At 34.5% G+C, this 20,543-nt stretch overlaps 1 protein-coding gene across 1 annotated transcript; it reads right to left on the bottom strand.

Annotated features, from left to right (window-relative positions):
* Positions 1 to 777: 777 nt before the first annotated feature.
* Positions 778 to 17,239, bottom strand: LOC140155344 (neo-calmodulin-like). Its single transcript, XM_072178143.1, has 6 exons — positions 16,847 to 17,239; positions 11,844 to 11,922; positions 10,061 to 10,204; positions 6,888 to 7,014; positions 4,933 to 5,048; positions 778 to 3,519 (listed from the first exon to the last, which is right to left on the bottom strand). The coding sequence occupies exons 1-6, from the start codon at positions 16,847 to 16,849 to the stop codon at positions 3,494 to 3,496; spliced, it is 495 nt and encodes a 164-aa protein (XP_072034244.1). The 5' UTR covers positions 16,850 to 17,239; the 3' UTR covers positions 778 to 3,493.
* Positions 17,240 to 20,543: the final 3,304 nt, after the last annotated feature.

The following is a 20,543-nucleotide window of genomic DNA, read 5'->3' as shown; positions in this document are numbered from 1 at the left end:
ATCGTAAAACAACCCATATAAACAATCGTTCTTATCCGACAACTCGTTAATAGACACAATATGCTTTAATATTAACGACGATTTTTACGGTATTTTATTAGGTCCTAAATGCTATCTTCAACATGTTCAATAGAACATGTCAATTTCCAAACGGTTATACCTATACTGACACAATTGAAACATACACTGGCATGAAACCGCATGCTGTAAAAAAAATCGGTTAGAGTTTAAGGCACGTGAAGAAGTCAAAACAATTCGTATATGTGTACGTGTTCGTCTATTATTATGTTCGTTGGGTACTAGTGTTATTTTTGTGCGGCAATCTTGAGACAGAGCATCACCCCCCCTTAATTTTTTGTGACCACCCACCTCCTGTAAAAATGCCCCTGCGGTATCCTACGGAGGACAACCAACCAAGTAGGCCTACAGGAAAGTCCGGAAAGTCTACATTGCTGTTACATTGCTTTACACACATATCAAATTGGGCTGTGACATGAGGTCCATGAAGCTGTTCCATGTCAGTGCATTTTGCTGTTGTGTCAGTTGGGCAACAGCTTTGTTACTGACATGTGTTTAGAGTAGAGTATTGAAGTACACCTGTGTGTAATTTGGGTTCATTTTGATCATGTAGATGGACAGGATTTTAAGATATAGCTGGATATGACCTTGTGAAAAAGTGTAAGTTTCTTTGAGCCCAGTTTACATGTCCTACGTGAATTAATGTTACATGTTTACTAATCTTTTGTTTGTTACTACAGAAAAAATTAATAGCTCAGATAAATTGAAAAACCTTTTCAAAATGAAAGGTTCGCATATTTATTTGGTCATGTAGTAAAAGTGTACTATAAAAACCTCCGAACTATCCTTCGAAGACTCATTTTATATAAATAATTATTAACTAGTGTTATGATAGTAACTTATTACCATGTTCAAACGTGAATTCCCTAAATATCAAAGTGTATTATTTACAATTAATAATTAAAAATATTATGTGAACATCAAAATCCATCAACATCGGAAATATTTCTAACTTTGTAGTATTGTTTGCTTTCAACAAAATCAAACAAAAAACCTTTGAAGGCTCACGATGTGCTTAATAAACCAAATTAGAGGTTATGTATTACAACATTATAAAACGTCTTTGAAAAGACGTAAGTTCCGGCTTTCCAACTGACTTAATAAATGTCATCACCTGAATGTCATTTCAAGTCATAACAAGTAAAATACAAAAAGGAAGCTATATACATGATATAGGGCCTAATGGGAATCGTAAGGCTGCAGGTCTACTGGTATACGAAGAGTAACACTTCATGTAGAGAGTAGGCTACGGACCGGCATGTTTCGGTTTCGATCATGAAGATTAAAGTTATAGCTGATAGGCCTACTTTTGCCACACGCCAGTTGATCAAACTTTTATTTGCAGGTTTACTTGTTTTCGATATATGTGATAAAACTTTTAAAATGTCCTACACCTACAGTGTACAGGTAAGTCTGCACTAGCAATCTAACACTAGCGACGTGGTTACATAACTCCTTTGATAACTAGATCACGCCCCTTTTGGAATTGACAGTACGTGCATAGACTTTGCGTGGTGATCATTTCGATCGTGGTACAGTACTCAAAAGCGTGATCCAGTTGACATAGTGATTATCGGATTACACGTAACACTTCACTGGCGAATTTTTGTCCTCATGTGTAACAATCCAGCATGTTAGAGTTACCATGGCGTTCCGCAGGGGTCTATTTGGAGCCCAGATTTTGGTTTAAGTGCATTACTATAGTAATTCCTTTGCCGACCCAGTTTAGTTACACTGTTAAAATGCTGGATTTATTTTCAAACCGCGCATTACACAAACGTTGTTATTTCAATGAAATGTTTAACCAAGAGTTGAGTGGTAGTACCAGCCATAGACTTTGTGTTGCGATCATTTCGATCGTGGTGCAGAACTCAAAAGCGTGTCCCAGTTGACATAGTGATTATCGGAGTACACGGGGTAAATATTTCAGTTTTCCGTAGGCTTCCTAAGAGTTTCCTTCTCAACGCATTGTAGACCTTCATTGACGCAATTCATTTATTTCAAACCTGCATTGCCATCACACTCTTAGACCCGACTTAGTCGATTTAAAGGACCATACTCCAAATACTCATATTCGACGTAGAATATGCGTTCAACAAGTATTCGTTATTCAATCTATTTCAATTGATTTTCATCTTATAACGAATGTTTGTTGACGAAAAATCAATTATATACATATTTGATGAGGAATGTCTGGTGGAAATATTATAAATTTTACTGTCATCAAACAAACATTCGATAGGAGTTAAACATGACTGGAATTAGAATACGAGCCGGACCCTTCGGGTCATATTTTTCCAGTTTTGGATACTTTGCTTTATAAATAATACAGTTTATATAAACTGGGCTCAAAAAGAAACTTGTTATTTTTCACAAGGTCATATCTTACAATCCTGTCCATCAAAATGAACCAAAATTACACACAGGATTTTTTCAATACTCTACTCTAAACACATGTCAGAAACCAAGCAGTTGCCCAATGACACAACCCCACAACAGCCAAATGCACTGACATGTGACAGCTTCCTTGACCACATGTCACAGCCCATTTGATGTGTGTGTACAGCAATGGTAACAGCAATGTGGACTTTCCTGTCTCAGAATTGTCTCACAAAAATAATACACCCCGACCAGGATTTGCACTTCCCTGCCCCGACATAGGCGAACAGGGACACATCCCCTCACGAATACCATGAATACCTTCATTTGTTCTTAGCGTGCCTTAAACTCGATATTGCCGAAATTTCAGGGCTATGACTTGTGATACAGCAAGCAGTTCCATGCCAGTGCATTGTCCGTTGTGTCAGTAAGGTAGGCCTAACCGTTTGGATATTGACATGTCATCATAGAGTATTTTTCAATGTATAATCATGTGTGATTTTGGTTCATTTTGATGGACAGATTTTCAAGATATGACCATGGGAAAACTGTTCTATTTGAGCCCAGTTTATGTACAGTAATGTATTGATCTTAAGCCCCTGGTCACATTTATATTTCAATTATGTATTGCAGTTCAGGTCAAACTAAAGTCTTCGCTATTCCCCCCTCCCAGTGAAAATCATGCACATGGGGAAAAATAAAAGCCCATTATATGAACCTTGGAACCTCGCGTATTGAACCTATGCCTTTCTCTATAGTGTAGGCTTTATTTTCCTCAAAAGCACAAACATCGCTTTCCCAGGCACTGCTCCGACATGATTTAATTATAAGGCATGTTGCATCGAATATTCTACGTCGAATAAAAAGTATCATTCTCCGTGCAGGGGCGCACCATTTGCTTTCCGGGGGGGGGGGCATGGGAGTTTTCGGCGGTGAAAAAAAAATCCGCCCGACCCAAACTCCCATGCCCCCTCCCTGAGAATCTAATAGTGCGTCCCTTACTACCCGCCCAGTCACATCTGATCTACTTCGTATATTATGCCGTCATCAGTCGTACAAATTCTGAAGGAAAGAAAATCAAGAATCATATTAATGATTTGTTGAAAACCTGAATGCGTTCGTCATGAATGATAACATATTTTTATTTATCAAAAATCGACTATGGCATAGTCTACACTTCACCCCAATGATACTCTCCAACTGAAATATATCACTATTAGGGAAATATCGAGCAGTCCAGTCCCCATTCTTACTTTGTGAATAATCACTTCATAATTGTAAAATCAAATGGCAAAATCTTTTAATTTATTAACACAAATCTGAGTTTTATTGTTTTAAAACGATAAAAATCTGAATTTTATTGTTTAAAACAATAAAATTCATACATGGCATTATTTCACATCTTCAATTCCAGCTGTCTCGGATAAAACAATATGACTATGTATCGTATAGGCAAAGAAAGGCTGATGCAAGCAAAAATATAATTGTGACCCAGATAATACTAGTTCATTCTCCATCAAAATGCACATCAAACATATCGAATTGCATTTCTAAAACGAGGAATGTCCTTCTGATATCAAATAATTTTGATTTTTGAAATTTGCGATTAAAAATGATTAAAAGTTGATATTTTTGAAATTTAACAGTCCTCGAAGTAAATTGTATAAATTGAAAATTTTGACCTTTCATATTGAAGATATATTGATGGCTCTGAAAAGAGCCGTTTAGACCGCCCTTGTCAACAGAAAACAAGCAGACCTCGCCTATTTGCTAACAGAAAACAATCGGACCTCGTCTACTTGCTAATATAAAAGTTTTGGTGGCCCTAAAAAGAGCTATAGTCACCAAAAATGTATGTGCAAGATAAAACAATCTATCAAAGGCGCAGCGTAGGGGCCTAATTTTTATTCGAGGTGTCCACAATTCCAGAAACACAAAAGTAAGTGGAGTAGGCCTAAAGATCGTTTTGACTCCCTTGTGTTATACATTACACAGGCCAAAAAAAGTCATGGGTATTCCCACAATTCGCTACTGGTTGCTATGCAAATCATATCATGAACATGGCATGTTTATGCCATGGACATGGCAAGACATTCTGATTCTTTTGTTTTGTATATGGCATGAAAATCCTCTATCAAGGATTCATGTTCGGTTAATTTTGAACCCATTAAAATTGTAATTGACGCCCTTGAATAAAAAATTTATGGGCATGGAAGTAGAGGGAATTTGACATTTACCGCGATTCATACCCATGAGTTACCCATAAACATGCCCTGAACATAAAAAAATCATACAAGGGCATGAATTTTCATGTGTGAGCATGAACAACCCATCAAAAATTCCCAAATTCACGAAAATTCATCATTCATGCCCGTTGCTAGCGAAAATAGGGCATGTTCTTGGCATGTTCATGGCAAGATCTTGGCATGTTCATGCCGAATTTTTTGCCTGGGTAGTAGCGGCTTATTTTCATACCTGAATAATCTATCATGCCATCGCCGTTGACATCTGCTTCGTCTATCATCTCCTCTACTTCGTCAACTGATAACCTCTCTCCCATTGTTGTCATTATATGACGTAATTCTTCAGCACTAGAACAAATTTAAAAACAATCAGATATTTGATTTGTAACGAATACTAGATTAACAATTCGCCGTAGAAGTGACTAATAATCGGATTAACTACCATACCAATAGAGGAATACAATTTTGGCAATATCGCCCTGCACTACAAGCAGGTTATACTCATCACCTGTGTATGTCAGCAAACATAGATTGAATACACTGTAGATTGAATACAATACTTCTATTTCAAAGATATTAATCTTACAGGTGCGAGTGATCAGCCTTTCTTTGACATCTATGGTTCACTGCAGACCGCGTGAATGTTGTATTGCAGGGCGATATATTCAAAATTGAATTCCTCTATTGCTATGGTGAGGCCGGTCGACTGTATATCCGTCTTTACACGCTTTTCAATACGGAATAAATGCTAACCTCTCGTGACATCATCCAAGCAGCAAAGTTCATTTCCCATTGAAAAGCGTGTAAAGACGGATATGCAGTTTACCGTTCTGGGTAGTTAATCCAATTAATTACGTCACTTCTACGGCGAATAGTCGTCATAAAATTATTATTATTGTTGATAATAGTAATAATAATAATTTATCCTTATTATTAGTGTCAGTATTATTATTGTTATCATTATTATTTATTGCTGTTGTTGTTGTTTCTTCTCTTTTTATTTACCCCCTTCTTTTTTTCTTTGCCGGTCATCATTTCTATTGTTCTTTTCTTTTCATTCCTTTTTTATTTTTTATATTACGTGTTAGATCAATGCCCTAATTAATGAAACCATAATTGTATCCATTCATCAAAATTAAGTGCGTGGCTATGTGGTATAAATAACAGCTGAATAAAAATGTGTGAACAGAATTCAATGTTGTTCAACGATGTAACAGCTGGATTATGTGAATGTGATTAATGTTAATTATTCTAACAAAATAGGATCAAATCAATTTCGTTATAACAAATGATTTCTCGCAGCTATACACATTCCAGATGTATATGCAGCAAAATCTACCAAAGTGAAATGTAATTAATCAGTAGGTATCAGTAACAGATGTAATCAAATGAGTTTCAATATGAAAGTAGATATCATTTAAAAAAAATAATAAGCCTATATATAAATAGTTATTTCAATAGTTTGTGTTACTTTGATTATAATCAACTTTGTCCTACGACCATCTACTTGTCTACGTCGACCAGCCCGTGACCACTGCTTGATATTCTCTATGATTCCCATGGCATTTGTGATGCTCCTAAATCCATCTTCAGTGTGTCATGGACATTTCACTTAACTTGTAACCCTTCGTAATTGAAGTAACCGTTCTCAATACTATAACGTAACTTTGCGAAGGGGCGAAGGGTCCCTGTAGTAAATCCCTATCACTTACGAAGGGTACCGTTCGTAAGTAAGTTTAGTGAAATGGAACACGATCACGACTCGTCGGAAGTTATACGAAATCGTTCGTAAAGTTTAGTGAAATGGACCCAGTCTCTGCACCATCATAGATGGCGGGACACACTGGTTGAAAACTTTCCTTTTCAGACCATGTTTTAATCATGTTAATGACATATTGCTTTCCATCACCTGGTTCAGTTTCCAAAAAGCATCAAATCCTTCATAGAAGTGGTTAAACACGTGGCCAATATATACACATGATCTTCTACCTTTTTCAGTGTTCTTTGTTGGATGTTGATTGGCTTGGTTAAACGCCCCTGAGTACAGCTGGAATTTCATTGCTGTCAAACGCCTTCTCATAATCTAGCACGAATGCCATACACTGTGGTTGTCGGTAGAGGTCTATTCATTTGCTTTCTCAATACAGAATATTGATCAGTATTAAACAGAAATTAAACATAATTTACCTGATAACCCCTTTGCCTTCTTTATCAAATATTTCAAAGGCTCCTTTGATTTCTTTTTGTATGTCGATCTTCTGCATTTTCTTTGACATCAATGTAATAAATTCGTTAAATTCAATCGTACCATTTCCTGCAAAGCAATTATTATAAAAACAAACAAATATATTGATGATAAATGAAGAGCAATTAAAGTTGAAACAGTCATATATAGTCAAAAACAATATACCATGAATACGGGAAATAATGGCAGTAAGATCCGCCAACACAGACAATGCATATAATTTTATATTTTCAACTATGCACTTGTCCCATCAACCTCAGACTTTTTATCAGCAGTAGACAGCTATTTCATCAATACCAGTATCAGCAGTATAGATAGCTACTTCATCAATACTGATATCAGCAACATAGAGCTACTTCATCAATACCAATATCAGCAACATCGAGCTACTTCATCAATACCAATATCACCAGTAGACAGCTACTTGATCAATGCCGATATTAATTAGCAATTTATAAGTAACTACTTCATCAACACCAATATCAGCAGTAGATAGCTACTTGATCAATGCCAATATTAATTAGCAATAGGTAACTACCCAGCAAACACAAAACGTTTTCGACATCATTCGTAAAAGGTTATAAAAGGTTATCAGAAAACGTTTAAATGTCGGGTTATATAAAGGGTATATTAAGAGTATAAAACGTTTTCGTAACATTAAAAATCATTTTTTGATAATCTATTGCTCAGCAAACAAAAAATGTTTTACAGAAAACGTTTAAATGTCGGGTTATATAAAGGGTATAAAAACGTTTTAATAACATTCCAAAAACATCTGTGAAAACTTGATACGAAACATTCTAAACAGAATGTTATTTTGGGGTTGAAAAAATATTTTGCGAAAAATGTTTGCCCAAAATTTTAAAAACGTTTTCATGACCTTTATATAACCCGCCATTTAAATGTTATTAAAACGTTTTGAAACAAACATTTTAAGAACATTTCTGTGTTTGCTGGGTGCAAATATTTTTAACATAATGTTATTTAAGTGTTGACAAAATATTTGGTAAAGAATGTTTGCAAAAATAATTTACAATAACATTTTTGAAAACATTTTAAAAATATTGTTTTAGTGCGTTTTCATACAAAACGTTTTAAAACGTTTTCATGACCTTTATATAACCCGACATTTTAATGTTATTAAAACGTTTTTATGTAAACCAAAAGCCAAAATATAACTTTGTGTTTGCTGGGTACTTCATCAACACCAATATCAGCAGTAGATAGCTAATACTTGTCTGTCAGTCGAGAGGTCCTGGGTTCAATCATCGTTCGCTAAAGTCACCCAATGATTATTTTTGAAACTCTTACTCCTGCCACGTCTGTAGTTAAAGGCCTATTCAGTGATGTGTTCATTCGGAGGATTGAAAAAGTCATCAAAATTCAGATTTAGCACAATTATCATAGATGTGCTAACGGTAACATATAGCTTGCTGGTGGTTAAGCCGAAAGCCGTGCAAACAAATTAAGACATTTTACATGAATCTACAGTTTTCTATACGCAGAGAAATTAGCTACATGAATTTGAATGGGGCTTCAACTTTGTCAATACTTCTGTTTTCTTCGTTTTTGCCAAATATTTCATTTCAAAAATGCCTAAAGAAAATTTTAATGACTTATCTTTCACTTTTAAGCAATTTATACACAATTTTAATTTGTGTACACTTTCGCTGGGATCACTAACTCATGAAGGCAAATAAGTGCACTTCAGCGGCTATCCAAGCCATAACATGGATCACCGCTGAAGTGCACTTATTTGTTTTCATGGGTACAGTGATCTCAGCGAAAGTGTGAAAAAAATTAAAATTGTGTATAAATTGCTTAAAAGTGAAAGATAAGTCATGAACCTGTAATACTTCCACCAATGTTTTGCAGAAGTATCCATGCACGTGGTATACTTTTAAAATATACCTTTCTGATCTACAGATTTAGTTTAAAATATGCCCTACATCTCGGAACAAATGTGTTCCACTTGAATTTTTCTTCAACTAAAATTACCCTTAAGGGGGTACTACACCCCCGCCTAATTTTGTGCCTATTTTTGCATTTTTCTCAAAAATTATAGAGCATTGGTGACAAGTAAGATATGTATATTATACGGGCAAGGACTACAAGTGCTACACTGGAAATTTTATTTCAGCACAGACAACAGTTGTGGAGTTACAGTCAAAAATGAGGGAAAACCTATATTTGATCAATAAATCAATAACTACTTGCCTTGAGTTGCTGAATTTTCTGTGCAGTAATTGTAGTCCTTACCCCTATATAATATACATATCTTACTTGTCACCAATGCGCTATAATTTTTGAGAAAAACGCAAAATTAAGCAAAAAATTGGCCAGGGGTGTAGTACCACCTTAAAAGAATTCATTCTTATCCTCAAATAATCCGAAATCGTGAATTCTTGTTTGTTTAATTTTGCGATTTTCTGTACTGATATCTTTTTGTTTTGTTCTTGTTCTTCCGCATCTTTAAATCGGAAATAGGCATGACTTTCAAAATTCAGAAAATTCATATTTCCAATTGTTTTTACGACATGAACGTTTTATAATTAATAGAAATGAAATATTATGTGTGTATAAAATATTAAAATAAAATATTAATCTATTAAAATAAGATAATGTGTGTTCAAGCAATACGGATCATAAAACCTGGCCATATGCATATCACAACTTAATGATCGTACGTTTGATTTTGATTTTATCTTTTTAATTTTTATTCAGGCCCATGACCATTCATTTGCAACAGATGTTTATTTCAAGTCGCATAAAATTTGCGCATATTTATAGTACGTGTGGTTAATCACTGAATATGCTGAATATATGGACAACACTATCAGTATTACAAATATGGTTAAAATTTGAACAAATTCGCACGAAGCGCGCAATAATTAACAGTTTTTAAACTGAAATGGTCAAATCAAATTTGGTCAAAATCACACACACATGCGTCAATTTTGGCCCCTCTAGATCGTGGCCCATTTGGCCATTAGGGTATAGGGTTAGGTTAGTTTAAGGTTAACATTACTAGGGTTAGGATTGGGGTTATGATTAGGATTAGGCTGAGGGTAAGGGTTAGGGATAGGGTTAGGATTAGCTTACACAAAATACTTACCGTCAATATCAACTTCGTCGACCATGTTCTGTAATTCATCTTCGGTGGGATTTTGACCAAGAGTTCGCAATACAATGCCAAGCTCTTTACTACTGATACAATTATCTCCGTTCTTGTCGAACATCTCAAATGCTTCTTTTAATTCTGAAAATAAAAGATTTCACAACTCAAGATTGAATCGTTGGATACAAAATACAGTGTCGATATAATGGTATATATTTAGGCCTACTTTTAATATCAAATAATGTATCTTTGAGTTTGAAAATATTTTCCATGTAAAAATTGATCAAATCACTAAAAATGCAATTTCCTTAAATAATCTTGCGTGTGAAGTTATTGTTTTTGACATAATCAATTGGGTATAAATGAATACAAACACACATAACAAAGTTACTATCGTAAAAACTCGATAGTTAGCATAATGCTTACTGTCACTCGCTTTTGAAAACATGAAATTGTACCATCGTCCGGTGCTTTACAAACTGAGCTAATGGGGTTGAGACACAAATTTGCAGTTTACTTGTTCGTATATAACTATGTGTATCGATGATTTGCTCAAAACCCGTTACATGTTTGTGGACGGGGCTCTTCATGTTTGCATGTTTTAAAAGCGGTCGATAGTAAGCACATATGCTAACTATCGAGATTTTACGGTATTTCATTGGGTGATCATAACAATGAATGCACTTAAATAAAAGAAATAACACTGACATTATCGTGAGGAGAATTTCAGTGTTTGTTGCGGCCTGCGGCAGGCCTATGATACCAAATTCTTGTAAAAACTAATCCAAGCGATCGAGATATTAAAGCCATGTGTGATTTGCTCCACAGCGACGTCCTCAATTTTCCCTTGAATTGCTACTTTTTGCATGATTGTAATGCCCGCAGTGGTGTACTAAGATATACCACGTGAAAGACTAAGCCTGAAGTGCTCCTTAATTACAGTAAAATTTAAAGTTTTTATTTTAAATCCGGAGGAGATCACCGATCGAGTGCACATCGCGTGCATGATTGTGGATCATTGAATCAGTGACATATAAACTGTGTGCATATTGCTATTCGTCTTGCGTCTTGACGTATAAACTGAGTGCATATCGCTATTCGACTTACGTCTTGTTTGTACATCCCAAATTGGGTGAAGCTCAACCAAAAATCATGATACTAATCGATACGATCGGCGAACTAATACACGCATTGTAGGCACTGGAATGAAATAGCAATTTTCTTTGTTTTACCTCATTTGTTTGGCTCAAAATTAAAATGGGGCAATGTGATCAGTGAAAACTATTACGTTTAAATAGGAAGCTATTCTTGATGCAAATCATACATTATTGCAGAAATAGAAAGCATTTTGCTAGAATTTTCCCCGAGAATTTTGCTCAAGAGAGAATGTCTCTCTTCAACCTTAGAGCCGCACAACAGTTGTTTAAGGTGAATATTAAAATTTTTAGAGATTGTATTGTATTGTATCGTTTAAAGTAATGAGGATAAGCATAAAAGTATACATTTTCAGAAAGGAAATGATGCAATGAATCCAACAAATTTCTTCAAAAATCGATTGATTGATCGAAAATTGAATTTTTTTCGGCTCGCCATAACAACTTACCTTAAATATCTAAATTGAAGAAAATTGCATATTTGTGTTCTAAAGACACAAAACTAGAAAGCATTTTCTCAAATTTTTGATTTTGTTCTTCGTTTTAAGAATATACCTTGAAATACACAAAATTTTGGTCAAAATTTAAAAAAAAAGGGCAAATTTTGAAACCCAGTAAATTCATACCTATGACGTAATCTGGTGGTAACTCTTCAGGTTGCGGCAATCCCATCAATGCCGAATCAGCCGAATGATTATTATTATCCTTAAGAAAACAAGAAATAATGGTTTGTTTTTTTAAATCAAATATAAATTATTGAAAATAAAGAGCATTTGAGAGACAATGGAGAAGATTAAGAGGGATCGGATCATGAGGGCGAGAAGAAGAAGAGAGAGAGATGGGGAAACAGACAGACAGACAGACAGACAAACAGTGAGGATAAGACTAGACTGAATCAACATGCTACACGTGCATGTTAGTACACTCTTAAGATGATTTTACTCAAGATGAGTAAAAAGGTCACAACTCAACAAATTGAGTAAAAAAATACTCAAATTGAGAAAATAATACCCAACATTGAGCTCATATTGATAAATAGTACTCAACATTGAGGGTATTATAGCTCTATGTCGGGGTATTATTTACTCAATTTTGGGTATTTTTTTTTATTCAATCTGAGTGTTCAGATGTATCACATTAAACAATTGCTCCGGGGCACGTAATTACTATGACGTCAGTCCATCGAGTTAAAAATCAGTCTATTCAATAAACTGTAGATTATTTTCTACAAATCAACACTTTTCTGTACAAATCCACAGATTCGTAGCTATTCGTACAGAGAAGTGTGGATTCGTAAAATAATCTACAGTTTATTAAATAGAATTACAGCTTATTTTAAATAAAGTGGTTTAAGAAAAAGAGTATCGTCATAAACAAATAAGAAAATTGTATGCTTTTTAATGAAGTATTTATAACGTACAAAAACAACGTGCCGGGCATAAAGGAAAACATTTTTGTAAGTGCCTTTTAGGTTTTAATTTTTTCGTGTTTTTTTTTAAATGATAACGTTATTATAATTTATGGTAATGCAAAGGTTCTCTTCCACAGGTGCTTTACTGATGTTTTATATTATCATATAAAGTTGGCTGAATAATAATATATTCTACGTAAATGCTATAAGCTTCTTTTTCGGTGGTGTTTTACATTATCATAATAAGCTGAAATAAGCTTCTTTCTGTATGGTGCTATTAATATCATATTAAGTTGGCTGAAATAGTCCTATAATAAGCTTCTTTCTGTATGGTGCTTTATAATATCATGTTAAGTTGGCTGAACATAATAATATATATCTTCTTTCTGTATGGTGCTTTATGATATTATCATATTAATTTGACTGAACATAATAGGCCGGCCTAAGCTTCTTTCTGTATGGTGCTTTATATTATCATTATTATTAGTTGGCTGAACATAATAGGGCCTAACTTTCTTTCTGTATGGTTCTTATATTATCATATTATAAAGTTGGCTGAACATAATAATATAATCGCCTTCTTTCTGTATGGTGCTTTATATTATCATATAGCCTAAAGTTTTTTAGTTAAATTTATGAAACAACTGTAATAGGCATATATATAGATCTACTGTAAAACTACTGACTCCAGACAGTAGTGAGGGAAAATAAATCATACATGCAAGTATTTTACTGGTACATTGGGCGATGTTATAACGATTGGCAAGTGTGAATTATTGAACAAATTATATTTAGCCTAACACATTTTGAGCTCAAAATAAGGCTTAGTATATTCACGTAGGGGAGAGCGGGGAGTGTTCGCCCTAGGGGCAGGTTCGCCCACCCCTTGTTTCTCAGCACTACGGCTATCAGGGAATTTGGTGATGGCAAAATTAGATGACATAGGTCATTATAAACTTCTCATATTAGCTACGCGACATATAGGAACGTGTTCATCGAACTGCAGCCAAAACAAAAAAATTACACCAAAACGTAATTTTTTCTTGCATTCATAATGTTGTATTATCATTGATACATAAATACAGATGGTTTTAATGGAAATCTGTATTGGGAACATATGGGATTTGTCAAAGATTTAATGCAGTTATAATCTCCTTATTCGATTTGTGTTTTGCATACCCTGAAGAAAATACAAAAATGTGCACAAGGGGCTCGTTCGCCCTTTTGAGGATGGGGCATGTTCGCCCTATATCTTCCCCGGGCGGACTTACCCCAAACTGGAGGGCGAACCTGCCCCATCAGCGTATTATGCAAAATATTGATAATTAAACCATTAAACAAGGTAAAACTACTGAAAAACATGTTTTTTAAAGTTATGTGATATCGGTATTACTCATACCACAGTTTATGTCCTAATCCATTTCTCCCCGAAGTTGTAAACATGATACGTTTAAGCTCACTTTGGACCCCTACATTTTACCCTGACCCGACCCCTGCAACAAATTTAGTGACTCCCCAGAAGAGAATGAATGCCCTGTATACTCTTGCTAAATGTTTGCATTGCATTGTTATTGTTATGCAATGTTTAAACCTTTTTTGTGATTAGGGTGAACTTACCCCACCATATGGGCGAACCTGCCCCAATATGGGGCAAGTTCGCCACTTTGCAAAACTTTTTGTTTGCTCTATCCTGTTGCTATTGTAAGGCCTATAGGTCTGGGATTGTGCCGTATATAGCTAAGACATAGGGCTCTCACATGGGCTAATCAGGTCATCCCTAACCTTAAAATTGACATCGCTAAGCTGGTCAAGAAAAAAATAGGGCGAACACTCCCCGCTCTCCCCTACTATGTACAAAACACGTGCGTGATATCATGATCATGATGATACCGCACATGATCATAGAAATTGTGGTTTGGTTTTAAAATTAGGATTTTTTTCCAAGTGTTCGGATACTATTTTGGCGCAGTATAGGCCCCCTAATATAAATGTAACAAAAATATTTTAACTGGATTGCTACTGTGTGTTATACTTACAAAGAGTATAATCAATGCGTGTCTGACATTCCAAAAAACGTTTTAAAACGTAAAAAAAATAAAAAAACGAAAAAAAATATGAATGTTTATGCTATGTGATTATTTAACATCTACTGGTAGTTAACGAGGTCTATAATTTGCAGATAAATAAAATAGTGGCTTATTTCCAAACGAAGTAAACAAATTATAGCAAATACAGTTTTAACCTACACTGTAAAAGTCATAGAACACTTGACACTACAGTGTTCTGTCTCTGTTTCCAAGATGAATTATGAAAAGATGTCTGCATATCCATAATAAGATTTGCCTTAAATAGTGTCTCTATATACCTATATAGCACTAGCACAAAAAGGAAACATTGTTACATTAATATTTGATTTTGAAAAATAAGGCAACATTTTCAAAACTTAGAACACATATGTAACACCTTTTGAACACTTGACACGTGTTCAAAATTTCCTTATGTCTTTCGTTGTTTCATTTGAACACTGGTGTTCTTGCAGTTTGAACACTGATGTATTTTAGAACACTTATTACACATGTGTCATGTGTTCAACTGTATCTTATGAACACGTCTCAGGTGTCGAGTGTTCTCTAAATAAGTTGAAAACTCTCATAATTTAGATTCTGTAAATGGTAACTTCTTCGAACTCGGCATTTATTGTACTTTAGAATGTCACCTACAAATGAGGGCAAAGTGTATATTTATAACTTTTTCATATTTTTATAGGTGACTTCAAAACCAAAATAAGTACGGCGCGCGGAAACGGCAAGTCTTAAAACTTTTACATGAAAACCTGTAAGTATAGTACTTCTTGCGACGAGACTATATATAGCTCGATATGCTGTTATGATTTAATACGTTAACATAATTACAACTGAAACAGCATCAAATGTGGGTATAACCATGTAATAAAATGCATTTTAACTTGAACAAATTATACCAGCATGTTTTGTTTACTGTTATAAGTTTGGGTTCATCCGTTCATCTGTATGGAATTCAAGTTTTGTCTCATAGCTGAAAGTTAAAAACTTTTTGTCATTTGCTATTTTCAAAATAGTTTTCTAGGTGTTACAAGTCCATGGCGGCTTTACAATGCTTCAATTTATACTAACCTCTTTTCTAATATACACAATTTCTGCATAATGTCTTAACTTTTGTGCACTTTTAAGAAAAACATTAACTTTGATTATGCAGTTCTTATCTGCTTTATTTTTTATTGTCATTTACATAATTTTCAATATTTATCTTTATGTCAGCTTTAAATTTAAGTCAACTGTAGTTACCAAATTGTATTTTATGGTGACTTCAATTGAGTGGTTGCTTTGATTTTTCCATGTCCGCAACACCGAATCCTCATTTCAACAAATGGAAAAAGATATTAAAGTAACATTTTCTCGAAAGGTATAGACACGAGGTTATAATCATGGAAAATATGAAAGGGCACAGAAGGGCTACAAAAAAAAAAAAAAAAAAAAAAGCTGAGATATGAGGGTGGCGGTAGAACTTTTTGAATGACCCTCGTATTATCAATATTAAAATGCTTCTCAATAAACCCGGAACTACATGCAAAGATTTGCAGTATTGCAAATAATGTAACCTGACCGTGTCAACTTTGAAAGCTAAGTGCATAATCATGATGATACGATTAGCAAAAAGGCTATAGGCCTATATTTTAGGTGTCAATGCAACTGCATGCAATTATGAGAAATAGGCCTAAGCAATAAATTTCTCCATTTCCTCATCACTAAATAATTATGGATTAACCCAAACCATGTCTACAATATCCTTGTGCTTTGATAAATACGGGTATCGGAATCAGTAAACTTATTATAAAATAGACAGTCTGGCCTTAAAAGATGGTATTGATCTTTTAAGGCCCTTATCTCAAAATCGGGTTGCACGATATTTTTCTGGGTTTCGTAAGAACGGGGCACAATGCAACAATTTTAGTTAGTTTTATTCGCGGTAAGTTATTAATATTCAAATGCGGTGCATGCAATAGGCTATGTAGGCCTATTATTAAAAAATTAAAAAGAAGAAGAAGAACCTGTCATAAGTAGGTTTTAAAAAGAGTGAAAAGCGATACAGGAAAGATATTTTAAAATTTGGTTTCTGGATAAGCTTGGATAGGATAGGCGATAGGCCTATCATACATATTAAGCGTCATGCAGTTCTTACCATTTGAGCCGTCACCTGTTGAAACACAGAAGCATCACGTCACTTAGTTCCCGTCGGCCTATACCGGACACTTATACGATGGATTTCAGGAAAGACCAATTTAAATAACTTTGATCACCTAGTTCTTCACTACAAATGACACTACAAATTGCACCTCTCAGTCAGTTCCCAAAATAGGTTAAAACGGCGTTGTGGACACGATGCAGGCTTTACCGTAACTCCACTTGTACTTTCACAAAAAACGACCTTAAAATGTTATGAATGAACGAAATGCATGGCAAATTAGTGGTTAGCTTGGTTCACAATCTGCTTTCTTTCATGTGCACGGAAACAGATTTGTAAATGTTATGGCCTACACAGGATTTCATGCATCGTTTCATTCAACTGCACGACCAGTATGAATTGTTGTGTGCTGCAAGTCCACAATGAAAAATTGTGATTTATAATTTATCGGGTCAGATTTGTATAATCGCTCATGCGTAAAGACCCAGCTGTGCATATTCAATATTATACATGTATTAAATATTATTTCTACAATAGCAATGTAATACAACAATTACTCTAGAAAATGATGAGCATCATCCCCCACTAACTTTTAAAAAAAGTCGAGATTTTTATAAAGAGTAAAACAAAAATAATTACCCCTTTGGGATTTCAAAGGGGTAGCAAAAATAACTACCCCTATATTTCAAAGAGCATTTCTTCGATTAATTTTTTTTATATGAATCATCTAGACTCATCGCATATTAATATCCAGTGGTTTAGATCCCACAGGTGTCTAATGCAGTAATAATCATACATGAATGGAGAGATAGCCGATAAAAGAGTCTCTTTTACAGCAGGATGGTCAAGCAGAATTTGATCACACTCCGCTTGTTTGACCAGAATATGAGAATAGGGCAATTGCAATCCGGCACTTGGCATTATTATCAGACACCCGGTATCAGGAAAACATTATAATCGGGCAACCATTCTGAGCGAGTACACAAATTAAAATTGTATTTACTGCTTAAAGGGCATTTCGTGATCCACAGCCTCATCCCCCACTTTTCTCAAAAAAAGTTGAGATTTTTATATCACTGGAAACCTCTGGCTACATAATGTTTATGTACAAAATATTTCTTGCAGATTAATTCGTTTTGCAAAGATATCGTGAAGCACCAGAACGAAATTACAACGCATTGTCTATGGAGCAGTGTAATAAACATAATCATGCATAACTCGCAAACGCAAAATCAGAATCAACTGAAATTTTGGGAATAGGCTTTTTTCTTGTATATTTACTGAAAAATGTCATAAAAAGAGGATGCTAGGATCACGAAATCCTCCTTTAAAAGTGAAAGATAATCGTGCACCCGGTACCAGGAAAACGTGCATTATAATCGAGTAGGCCTACGTGATATGAACTTTGTGCAACTTTTGAACTTAGTGAACTCTTTCATTTAATAATTGTATGTGCTCTTTCAAGCATGAATTCACCTACCGGTATAAAATCGGTCTTTAATGCCGAGTCTGCTGATGATACATGCAAAAAATATTTTTAATAGAATACAAATAAATCCAAATGGGTGGTTATTTTGTTTTATTTTACTCTTTACTATCAGAAACCTACTCCCCATTCCAGAAAAATACAGCACTAATTTTTTAAAACATAGTTTTAACTATGTTTCAAAAAATTAGTGCTGTATTTTTCTGAGCATAACTCATTTAAAAATCCTAATCCTTTAGTTAGTCCTAACTGGCAACGAACGTAAAATTTTTAATGTTTGGTCAATTTTTGGAAATTAGGGCCAAAAACACATTTTCCAATCTTTTTCATAACTAATTAGCAAAAATAAGATATAATATTATTAATATAATGAGCTAACGCTCACCCTATACTCAAGGTTTTGAATGCTTAGTCTTGTGCCAAGTCTTACAATTTTGTGAGTACAATTGTAAGAAAAAAACCATTCGCCCTGAAATTGCAAAAATATTTTAAAATTTGACTTTAATTGCCAGTTAGAACTAACTAAAGGATAAGGATTTAGCTATCTTTCATGATATTTTATTAATAAAAAAAATGGTGCTGTATTTTTCTGGAATGGGGAGTAAATGTTTGCGAGTACTAACGGTCGCTTGACAGAAATCGACCAATTGAATACCTGAGTGGAAGAAGGGCCCAACTCCAATTTTTTACAAAAACGAGTTAGACCCAGCATTTTATTGCCAGCAGATTGTTCTTCCTTGTGTGTGAAAGATGAGCCAAAATCCACTCTCTAAATGGTCTTCCACGTACAATTAATTATGGTTTTCATGGAAGAAAGGCCCAAATCCATGGAGTTGGGCCCTTCTTCCACAAATATTGGGTTAAAGAGGAATTTTGCTCATCCATGAAATCTGCTTTTCACTACAATAAACTTTCTTGTTAACATATTACATGCTTCTATTTGTGTAATTAATGGATAATTACCAAATTTCCGTAGCTATTTATAACACATCTGCTTACGGTACTGGTACTTGCAGTATATTAGTGGAAGAAGGGCCCAACTCCAGCTCGTATTAAGACCTGTACCGTTGCCATGGAAACATCTTTTGTAATTTTGAATGTATGTTATATTGTATGTTCATGTATTAAAGGTCCCCTGAAGATGAAAACATTCTGCCTATAAAACTTTTCCAAATATTAAGTTTTTTCTTAATATCTCGAAAACAGTTTTGATGGAGTTGGGCCCTTCTTCCACTCAGGTATTCAATTGTATTCTCTGGCTGTCTACAGTCGGTAATTATCAACTCATAGCCCATGTACCGAGGCAGTGCATAACTCAATGGCCACTCTAATTTTGTTAAGGAATCCCCACCCAACAGTAACACCCCTAAGAATGTGTCCTTTAAGACACAAAGCACTCAAGTCTTACGATGGTGTTAATTTTACATGGAGTTAAAATCCTTTCTTTTATTTCTGTCTACATATGATGACATGTAAGCTGTCATTATCTTAAACAAAGGAGCAATAAGTCAAAAATAATAATACCAAATAGAAAATGTACATAATTTACACGAAAAAACAATTATAATCTTCAGAGTTACAAAATAATTTGAATCTGCACATGGGTTAAAGGCAAAAGAAAGAATGATACTTTTTTGATATGCTGCTATGCATTCCATGCTATCTTTCATTTTGAAATCAGACATACCATCTAACATGATTTTTTGAGATGCTTCAGAATCCAACAAACACCTTTTAATGTCTACTTTCAAAGCACCATTGTTTACTGCACAGAAATCCATTTCCAGTGCTTACCTAGCAAACAAATATGTTCTTTAAACGGTTCATTCAAAACATTTCAATACCATTTAAATGTTATATAAAGACCATGAATACATTTTTAAAACCTTATTGTTAACTATTTAGGGCAAAATTTTTTGCAAAATATTTGTCAACAGCTCAATAGCATTCTGTTATTATATTTTGCATGTTTTCCAAATTTTTATATCTTTTATATAACCCGACAATTACACCTTTCCTGTAAAACATTGTGTGTTTGCTGGGTACATAATGCATCTGAATTACCACAGCCTGTTATTTTATACCTGACATTAACAATAGTGTTCGTAAATAGCCCGGGGGTAAATAGGTCCATTTTTAACATGCCAATATTCACCAAAGTGTCATCAGCTGGCTATTCCACTAAAAATCCACACTACCCCTGTAGAA

Source organism: Amphiura filiformis, chromosome 6 (genome assembly GCF_039555335.1).
Source record: "Amphiura filiformis chromosome 6, Afil_fr2py, whole genome shotgun sequence".
Taxonomy (NCBI): domain Eukaryota; kingdom Metazoa; phylum Echinodermata; class Ophiuroidea; order Amphilepidida; family Amphiuridae; genus Amphiura; species Amphiura filiformis.
This window is presented reverse-complemented; position numbering and strand designations above follow the sequence as displayed.

What these genes read in the sequence shown, in the direction of transcription:
- LOC140155344 (XM_072178143.1), bottom strand. An exon ending in ACCACCAGATTACGTCATAG is followed by an intron (nt 10,205 to 11,843) that starts GTATGAATTTAC and finishes TTTTATTTTCAG; the next exon opens with AATTAAAAGAAGCATTTGAG. An exon ending in GAAGGCAAAGGGGTTATCAG is followed by an intron (nt 5,049 to 6,887) that starts GTAAATTATGTT and finishes AATTTGTTCTAG; the next exon opens with TGCTGAAGAATTACGTCATA.